A 10852-nucleotide genomic window follows, 5' to 3' on the forward strand; every position below is an offset into this window, starting at 1 on the left:
GCCCATTCACCCACAAGTCGGTTACTTTTCGCCGGCGAAATAATCGCCGTCTATTTGTATTCAATACACTCCGGCCTTTTAAATACATACACGGTGTCCAGTTTGTCATACGTATAAGGCGAAACGGCTTATAAAATATTCTAGCGTTGAAGGTGGGTGTTTTTTAAGGTTCGGGATGGAACTTCTATGGTCTCAAATCGTGTATACGCGATATTATTCCGTTACAAGACAAGATGAATTGATCGTTTGCTTGTGTCGTGTCGTTGCAATGTTACATACATACGGACGAAATCTGCTCTGAATATTCAACGGGGACATTTGATTTATTAATTACAACAAGTTTAATGCCATTTTCGCGTGATGCGATCTGCTTCGAAAATTAGGAAGGAGAAAAAAGTGTGTAAATTTATATCTGAAATTTGTATACGGATTACTTGTAGCATCGATCATCATTCATCAATATCAACAGACTCATCGGTTGCCCGAGATTATTATCATTATCAAGTCAGGAAAGATGAACCGAGCGATTAATGTAGACCACCCCGAAAATTTCCACTTGGTACATTATAACGTGAATTAACACAACACACTTTAATCGCTCAAGAATATTTACAACTCGCTGGTTATCCTTCCGGAAAAGATCAACGCCGCAACCAATTTACTCAATTATTTGAATTTAGATTCTAACTTGATGCAACTAACAAAAAGTCCCAACGAGTTGGTAATAGTTTTTTGTATACCGAGGGAATTATAGCGGTTTTAAAGTCTAAAGGACCTTTAAACCCGAGGGACAATAAGGTGCTCAAGGTCATTAACACCCAATAATTTCTGTGATAAATAATTTAATTTTGTACTAAAATAAATTTCCACACAAAATAATTTTTTGGCAACTTTTGGCATTTTCATAAAAATTGTCGCTTTATAAAAATGAGTTAAAAAAGTAAAACCTTGAACGAATTACAAAATAAAAAACGAAAAATAATGCACAAGAAGGAATGAACTATAATTCCCCCTTTAAATCCCAAGGGAATTATGACTACCTATGTTTTTTTGGTTATCGTAACTAAACAATATTTGACTACATTAGATTAGTAAGAAATCAAATACCTTATTGATTTTTAAAAATAAAACATTTAAAAATATACAGAAAGCTCAATTAAAATTAACTGCGCTGTTAAAAATTAATTTCGTGAATGAGTACATCTGATTGGTTCAATTTCGTCGCCTGATCAGATATCCAAAGAAATATTTCAAATTAATTCAACTTTAAAGGAGTTCCTAATTTTTTTATTTCGTTGACAGCACCTCTCCGAAAAATGTGAAACCACTGAAGCTCACACTTTCTTTTTTTTAAACTGACTGAGTTTATTCTTTTTAACTAATACTTACACACTCTTGATTCCGATGTAGGTATTGTATTTAAAAAGTAATAGAATATAATTAACAGTAAAAAATTCGACAAACAGGTTAGTTTATATACCGTCCCGCTAGTTTATACAATATCCAGCTGGTTTATAAGCTAGCCAAACTTACATATTAACCGTATCATATCGGAAAAAAAATTTGTAGCTGCAGTTTTAGTTTTAATGGTGTCATTCTTTTTGATCGTGACTGTACATAATTTAACTGAGCCAATTTACCTCACTTTTATACTCTGTTTTATCTGCATACGTACATGTTTAAGAAAAAACAGAGGTAATATCTAATAAATCATTTCATTTACCAGCAAAGTTTTAGTTACAGGTTACCATAAGAGGTAGCAATTTAAAGATATGTCTTCAGTAGAACTGTTTTTTTACTTGTATTTGTGTTTTTTTTTGTTAGAACTTTACTTATTCAAAAAACTTTGTATATATCAAGAAAGATTTTTTAATTACAGTGCTGTTCTCTTTGTAGAATTCCCAAGAGAATAGATAGATATTCACGATTATTTTGATATAATTCCTATTTTAGTATTTCACAAATAGTGGTTGAACTCCAAAACCCTTAAGTTTTAAAGATACATATAATGTCTGTAGTTCGTTAAAAATTGTTTTAGACGAGTAAAAATAATTGTTAAATTGGCAAAAGTAAAAATGCTTAGGGAAGTAACGGCAAAACTTTTATTGCCGAAAAGTAAAACTTGTACCTGTGACATTCACTCACAAAAGCGGTCACTTGATTGACTTCAAACAAATCGACCAATAAGGCCCGGTATTTCTTTGTGGAGTTAAATATAAACTTCGAGTTAAAGTAAAAAAAAATTTTTTTCCAACTTCAAAATCACCTGATTCTCGAGGGAAACTTAGATCTTTTCTATGTCAGAAATAAGGTAGGATTAAGATAGAGTTAAACTAATCTATTTCAAGTGTCAGAAGGGATAAAAGTTAACTTACTGTTGAAAGAATGGGCCTAAAAGATTGGCCTAAATATATCCGCATTTAAACCCGCAAAGAAAAATGCAAAAATATAGGTGTTTTTATTTGTATTGTAGCACGTTTTTTAAACACCTGTCTGTATAATTATAATTTTAGGTGATAGACAGGATTTGTATTTATAACTTTTGCACAAAATCATTTAAATATTTAAGGAACATTTAATGGTCAATAATGGATTTCTTCTCAGGAAAAACCTGTAAAGTATACTTATTCAAAAATGCAGTAATAAACAAGCTATGCAGTTGTGGCAACAATTTTAAAAAACGGGGGCAAGATTATGAAAGTTAACTAGTGAATTTTCTTTGAAAGTAGTAAACTAAGTATAAAAATAATAGCGATGGCGAAAAGGAGGAAGAGGAAATAAGAGTTTCAATAACTGTTTGAAATATTCAGAATGTAGAACAATCGTTAAAAACTGTTATTAGGGAGTTTTTGTTATTGGGTGCTTCCACACCTCATCACGATGCGCTTTATAATAATACGAGTAACTCGCAGCATAGTTCGAAGTGCCGTTTCGATGAAATTGTTACTTTTTGGAATTTCGCTCCAATGCGAATTTAATTGCGGTGGTGTGTCTCAGGCGCGCTCGATCATAAATAGTAAATACGCCGGTCACGTCCCTCGTGCACTGCCGCCGCCGTCGCCGCCGGCGGCACTAAATAATCTCGCTATCTGCAACAATTCGAAAAGTCGGACTAAGTCTCTTGCAGTGGCACTGCAGTTCTGCGCGCCTGCCGGCTGCATCGCCACCGCCACCCCCAACGTCGTCGCATTGCACCACGTGCTTCCGTCCAAGTAGCAGTTTGTGCGTGTCTGTCTTGTTCCATTCATATTTCATAACGAGGTCAGCTATCAGGTGTCGGCGGCGGACAATAACAGGTACTCGCTGCCACTACGCTCGCAGCTATCACGAGCCGAGAGACAACTAACGCGCGTACTTTTCAGTTGGGGTTTCATCAAGACCAGAAATCCTGACTTGACTTGTCTTGAGGACAAGAATCTTGATATTTCTTGGTCTTGGTGAAATCGGAGAATTATTGCAAATTTTTGGTACTATTTTCTCTATCACGTTTGGTCTGGAAGACAAAACAACCTTTTTTTCTGCAACCTACTAACTACTACTACTAACAAAAAACGAGTGAACGACAATGTGGGAGACGGTACTATCGGCAAGATAATGTGAAAAATCCGAAGGGTAAACAGCTGATCTAAATTTTGTGTATTATACATCCCTTTTGTAAAATACATCCCAATGCTTCTTTCCTATACATTCTCTATAGATCATTTTACATCCTTCTGTACAACCTTGTACTGAAATCACAGTACTTCCTACTACGTTTCATCCCCTTGTCATTAGCTACCCTTACTTCAAAATTTTAAATGGAATCCTTTACTTTTTTGAAACATTTTTGAAAACAACCGTGAAAAATGGTTATCGATTTGTTTATGAAAATAGGGGTACTATAGAAGTACTACGACATATTTGATTTTAAGCTAATTTAATTTAAATAAAAAAAAAACTGGTTGATTATTGAAAACTAGCTACGTAGTAACTAAGTAGTACTAGCACCAATATTCTTAATCGATATGCTTCTTTGTTAAATTAATTTGGGTTTCGAAATAAATGCAAAACTATTCTTAGTTCATAAACTCTTTCAACAGAAATTGTTTTTATTTTACCACGGTTTTTTTTCCGCTTCAAAAAGTATTTGAAAATGTAAAGGTGCTATTTAAAACTTTGAAGAGGGTGAGTAGCCACTATTATTATTTTTTTTTTTTTGGTTTTTACTCCCTCTACGTTTTAACTCTCTCTTCAGTCTCCTCGCAAGTTTTAATTAAATTGGTTTAAAATTATTGGCTGCAAAGACTGAAAATTTTAACAATAAAACGACTTCTAACCCAAAAACGAACGCTCATTTTTTATTTTCTTTAATTTATCTCCCCCTTTCTAATGCTATTTAAAATTTAATAGTACTAGGGTTTGAGGATGAAAAGTAAAATGTAAGTGGTATTGGTTTTGAATTAAACCTTTGGGATTTTAATCGGTCTTGTTTTGCTTGAAAATAAATATATACTTAATATCAAAAGTTATTGAGACTGTTTCCTTTTGAAATGAAATAGTACTTAAATCGAGAACCAAAAGCTTCAGGGACTCATTTGAGTTCCTAAAATGAGTCTAGTACCAAAAATTTGCCATGGCAACTTTTCCGGATTATTTAGCTGAATATAAAAAATACGAGTTCGTACCTGAAATGTTTGTCTGAAAAGAGAATGATTCCTCCACAAAAGCATCCTTTTAGAGACAATTTGTTACAATAATAATAACTTTTAAAAAGGTCGTAGTAAAATAAATTTTTTGCACTGTACCAAAGTTTTTGGTATTAGGGCAAATAGTCTAAATCATTTGATTTTAACTTTTAAAAAATTGATTTTGCTATAAAAATACTTCAGTATCCCTCTTAATTTTTTCTTTATCGATTTCTTTAAGAAAATAACGATGATAACTTGATATTATTACAAAATCATAACATCTATTTACACAAGAGTGTTAGGAACCCTTCGTACATCACTGGAAATCCTTGAACTTGTACACCATACAACCACAGCTGTTTACACCTCGCCTTTATTATAAACTAATCAGAGTATAGTATTCCCTGCGAGGGATTAAGTTTTTTTAAATAACGTGGAAATATTAAAATCACTAAGATATACGTATGAACGGGGTGTTTAGTGCTGTCCTCTTGAATTTAAAACGTGTTAAGCTAAAGATTCGGGATTATTTTTGTTTAACACCGATTTTATTGTGTTAATAATCCTTTTTCGTTTGTATTTTAGTAAATATTTATTGTTGGTAGTTGATTTGTTTTTGGTTATTTGAAGACACAAGAATTGTGAATTATTAAAGAAATTTAGAAGAAAAACTAAAATTTGCTCCGGTACTACTTTTATTATCACGGAGTGTTAGTAACTTATTTTTCACTTAATGAAATTATTGGCTGGAAATAGATAGAAATAGAAAATTGACGTTAAAGTTTAAAGAAATAATTATGATGAATTTGAATCTAATAAATTTAAAATTCAAATGCTTTGTTTAAGGAAAATAGAACTGGGGTTGATAATATTTGAAGAAGAAAAAAGCTGATGAGTAGACAGTACTTTCTTGACAAGAAATCTGGATTCTTGATCATTGTTTTTTGTCTTGACTTGAAATTATTAACTCAGCTGGTGTTTGGATTCTTGACAATACCAAGACAAAAACGAGAACATTTTTTTTATTTTCCTGAAACACTGTTTTCTCTTGCAGGTAAACCGGAGCATGCACCAGAAGGATGACGATGGCAGAGACGGCTGTTGAGTCTTCCACGGATAAAGTCAACAACAACCACCCTTTAGTCGTCAACCACAACCACCGACCAGCCACCAAACAACGCAAACGGAAGCGCCTCAGCCAAGTTCTGGACAAACTAACCGGAGGAGGACAAAACGACAGTCCCGACGACGACTCCTCACCCCCCAACAACAACAACATCGACGACAATCAAGAACGCACCACCAAACACCTCCAACTCACCCCCGACGTTTTCAAATTCGACACTCCCGACGAAGATGTCTTCAGTCCTGCAAGTTCCAGCAACAAATCACCACACAGCTCAACCGAATCACCACGAATCAGCTTCAGTCCGTTGCGCCTCAAAGAAGACGACGCCAGTTGTAGCCCCCCTCTACCCTTCCAACGCACGTCCTGCCCCTGCTACCAGTGCATCACCGGGGTTGGCCACACGCCACAGCTCCACCCATATGACCGGTATTTCCCCGCCCCTAGCCCCGCCTCTCCCGGGAATTTCGAACGTTACTTCCACTCCAAGTACCTCCCGGACATCTTCCGGAGGCGCAGCCACTCGGATTCGGACCTCCCACTGTGGAAAAACTGGCCACACCCACTGACACTCCCCCAGGACTCGCCTCTGGACTTGTCGGTGAAGAAGCCCCTCCCATCGCCACTCCCCCTCTTCAGGGGGCCGGTGTCAGTGTCAGTCCCGGTGGTCAAAGGCGATGTTGCGTCACCAACCACCAAGGAGTCCGTGGCTTCGCGGTACAACCTGGAGGTCTCCCCCGTGGTGGAGGAGATGCCCCCAGGTTCGGACGTGGCGTATGTGTGCCCAGTTTGTGGGCAAATGTTCAGTCTGCACGATAGACTTGCCAAACACATGGCTTCAAGACACAAAAGTCGCCAAAACACCGGCGAAAGCACCGCCAAAGCGTACCTTTGTGACGTTTGCAAAAGGTCCTTTGCTCGGAGCGATATGCTGACGAGGCATATGAGGCTGCATACGGGGGTGAAGCCCTACACGTGCCGGGTCTGCGGGCAGGTCTTTTCCCGCTCGGACCACTTGTCGACGCACCAGAGGACGCACACGGGGGAGAAGCCCTACAAGTGCCCCCAGTGTCCCTACGCGGCCTGTCGCAGGGACATGATCACGAGACATATGAGGACGCACGCCAGGTATGAGCCAGAGTTGGTGGCCCCCGTTGTCAAGACTGAAAATCACTAGGATTTGGAGGAGGTGGGGGGGATTCTAGTCGCAACAACGGGGTTTGTTTGTTTGTGGTCATTGAAGATCTCATTTCATTCCAATGTGCGTCAATTGCCAGTTTAGACGATTTTTGTTTTTGTGCCAAATCTAAATGGCCAGTGGCATGACTCGGAGCCTGTGGCACTGTTTTTATACACTTCTTTGGTTTTGGTGGGGGAGGAACCACGGAGCAAAAACGGTTTTTTACCACAAAAAATGTGCTAGCACGTATACTAAAACCAGAAATTTCTGATCAAAGTGGCATCTGAGTTGGCAACACAGAAAAGATATAAAAATCCTGCCAGTTTTTATATCTTTTCCTCGGCTTTCGCCGATATTTTTCAAAGTCGCCAACTTAACTACAAAGTCAAAGTCCATTTTGATTAATTGGTATGAGTTGAATTATTCAACACAAAAAATATATATCTAAGTTGGCAATACTAAATCTGTATTTTTAAACAGGACAATTGAAGTAAATTTAAGGAAATAAAAATTTCTTTTTTACCGCTGTAGACCAGGTTTCAATATGAAATTTGTCTTTTCAAAATTTTCAAAACATCAAAAGTTACGTAAATTACCTAAAAGCCGCTTTACGTGAAATTACCGTACTATCTTGTTTTTTTATCGTACTTTCTAAATTACAACTGAAAAACATTTCTTTGAACTGTTAAATGACCAAATAAAAAACATATCCCCAACTCTAAAATGTTTAAAAAACTAGAAATTTCCAATCAAAAAGTTTGTGACTTTAAAATTGAATTGGCAACATGGTATGAGTTAAAAACTGGTCAAGAAACAAGAGTTTTTAATTTTTTCTTAAGAGGAATCTTAAACTTTAACGATTTTTTTTATTAAACAATAACGAAGAGATTTCAAAAAAATCTGTGTTTAAGTGGGCAATGCAAAATCTTATTTTTAAATACTAGTAGGTAGATATAATTGAAGTAAACTTAATAAAATTAAAGTTTTTAATTATTAACTTCTGTAAAACAGGCTTTACTTTGAAAATTGACTTCTCAAAATTTCCAAATCGCCAAAAGTTATTATTTAAGGGCCATTTTACATGAAATGACGGTACTGTCTCGATTTTTTGCACATCAAAAAATTACATTTTTTCAAACTCCTATTCGTAGTTTTGAAATGTTATACAAGTAGGTATTTTTTACTTAATGTGTTTTTTAAATTATTACTTTCTAAACTGAAAATTTTAAACTGTTACAGATAGTATAAAAACATATGTCCAACTCAAAAAAATTATGAAGACTAGAAATTTTTGATCAAAAACTTTAAAATTAAGTTGGCAACATTGTCTAAAGTAGACACAAAATATAAAAAAAATAACTTTGTTAATATTTTTTAATGTTGACAACTTAATTTTAAAGGCACAAATCATTTTAGTTACAGTTTAAATGTTCTCATGATACGAACTGAAACTGGACAAAAACCACACGTTTTTATTTATTTTTTTAATTTTTTTCTTATTAATTAAACATTGACAAAATTCAAAAAAATCAGTGTTTGAGTTGGCAATCATGAATCTTATTTTTGAGTTAGTACAACCGAAGTAAATTTAATGAAATTAAAAGATGTAATAACAGGTTTATGAAAATTTTTAACTGAAATTTTGTAGGACTTTAAAATTAATTTGGCAACATTGTCTAATGTAAAACTGGCTTAGTTTATATTTTCAACGTTGCCAACTTAATTTCAAGGTCATAGGTCATTTTGATTAGAAATTATGATTATGGTTATGAAATTATGAGTTGAAACTGGACAAGAACTAAAAAAAATTTGTTTTTTTTTAAGAGAAATCTCAACTTTTTTCTTATTAAACGTCGACAAATAGATTTAAAAAAAAATGAGATGCCAGTATTCATTCATGACATAAAAACATAATTTACAACACTGTGCAGCTGAAGTATTGCCAACAGAAGACACGAAAGTGTTCCTAATTCTGTCACCAACTTAAACAGACATTGTTGAATACTCTGTATGTTGGTTTCGTTGAGTTTTACTCAAGTGGTACTAAAATGAAAATCAAAACTTGTGGTAAAAACGTTTTTGCTGTGGCTTGGTTCCAAGAACCAATTTTCGTTTCAAGCGCTAAATTGTGATCAGAGTTGTATTGGCCATTTTCTAGTTAGGTTTACAATGGACACTTTTTGATTATCCGGTCACCGGTTAGTGATTTTTACAATGGATTTTTCAATCCGAATAATCTCCCAGTGCCTGTTGTATTATAAATTGTAGTAAGACGTAAAAAATAATTAACGACTAACTCATGTACAGCTTCCCAACAACTTTTCGTATTCATCAAAGTACTTACACTACAGAAAAGTCCAACAAAATTCGAGCACGCGACAAATGTCTTTTTGTGTGTAACTACCTCATAATTTAAATTTTTCGATTTTATTTACGCTCTCTAATAACCAACATGCTCCATGACACAGTGACACATTATGGAGTATTGTCGCAAACTTGTCCATAAAGAACCCTTCAAACTTTGTACCATGATGGGCGCTCGCATGGGGTCCGATGGTATCGCCGCAATTTACGACTAATAAACCGATTTTAATATTTTCGAGGGTCTTAAACATATCAGCATAGATAGGGAATCTTGATCCATCCATTAGTGCCGATTTTCCCAAAAGGGTGGCTATTAGTATTAAAGTGGAGATCGCTTTCGACGATAAGCTTCGATCTGTTAAACGAAGGCTGTAAAATGTGAGTTGAGTGTTTTTGGAATCATAGGATATTTACTTACTTTGTACTTGACCTAGGAGTTAAGCTTGTGCCCTGTAAATGTTGAACTTCCTTGCCTAAAGACGAAATGATTGTTATGTTTTGAACAAAAATGCTTTAATATGATTATTTTATGACTTAGATACGTAACGTTTAGATTTTGACGAGAATACGAATACTGTGATATTTGTACATTTCGTTATTACTGCTTTAATTTTAACGAGAGTAATAACTTGATTAGTTATATATTTTTGATATCGAATTTTAAAATGATGCGAAAACGTTGTCTTCATTGGGCATTGTCGAAGAAAAATGTATGAATTTTAGCAGTTTTGGTTACTCGATTCGTAAATTCGTGCCACAAAAATTCATTGTTACCTGTTCTTTACTCTGCTGTGTATGAAATTTCTACATTTGTGCCACACCTTTGTTTTATATGTTAATGTTAAACGGTAAACGTATGTTTAATTATTTTTACTATTGTACGTAAGTTATTAGATAAGTATTCACATTGTTAATCTTAAACCGGTCGGTTTTAAACTTATTTATCTATATTTATTTTTTCTCTTTTCAGAAAAGTGTTTTACGTTATTGCATGTACAAAGACATGGCTACTTAATTATTTAATTTGTTATTTTTTTATCTACCTATTTAAGTTTGAACGATTCTGTGAATCGCAGTTTTTGAACGTCTTCTGTTATTAGTCAAAGAAGAAATAAATCTCATTCGCAAAAACCCACTCATTTTTGTTTCAAACCCGAATAACCATTTTCCCGATCAAAATAATGAAATGACGAAATATTCGTTAATGTCGTAATAAAAACTCGTGCAGGTGCAAGTTGCGGTTTAATTAGGGTCTACGAATTTACGCTCGTTAAAAATCATTGACCCTTCATAATTACGATACACTGCGCGAAAAAGAAATAGTTCTGAAAACAACACTACTTTTTAAACAACTATTTTTAAACAACAAAATAAATAAGGACTGTTATAAAGTCACGTTACAGTTTTTTGTTACAAAAAATAATCAAGAGATAAGTAGTTTTCAAATTCTACGCAAAGGTTTTTATGTTTAACATACTCTTGAACTGTTAACTCGCATAAAAAATAAACATTTTG

At 34.6% G+C, this 10852-nt stretch overlaps 1 protein-coding gene across 3 annotated transcripts in view; it reads left to right on the plus strand.

Annotated features, from left to right (window-relative positions):
- LOC103312803 (early growth response protein 1) overlaps positions 1-10360 on the plus strand; it is a 182555-nt gene extending 172195 nt beyond the window's left edge. For 2 of the 3 annotated variants that reach the window (XM_008194345.3, XM_008194341.3), the window contains one exon: positions 5722-10360. In XM_008194345.3, the coding sequence (XP_008192567.1) occupies positions 5747-6970 (1224 nt within the window). In that variant the 5' untranslated portion in view covers positions 5722-5746 and the 3' untranslated portion in view covers positions 6971-10360. Of the gene's footprint in view, positions 1-3186; positions 3297-5721 lie in introns of those variants that run through there. The other variant, XM_064354651.1, reaches the window with a different exon arrangement.
- The last annotated feature ends 492 nt before the right edge of the window (positions 10361-10852 follow it).

Source organism: Tribolium castaneum, chromosome 1, assembly GCF_031307605.1.
Source record: "Tribolium castaneum strain GA2 chromosome 1, icTriCast1.1, whole genome shotgun sequence".
NCBI lineage: Eukaryota > Metazoa > Arthropoda > Insecta > Coleoptera > Tenebrionidae > Tribolium > Tribolium castaneum.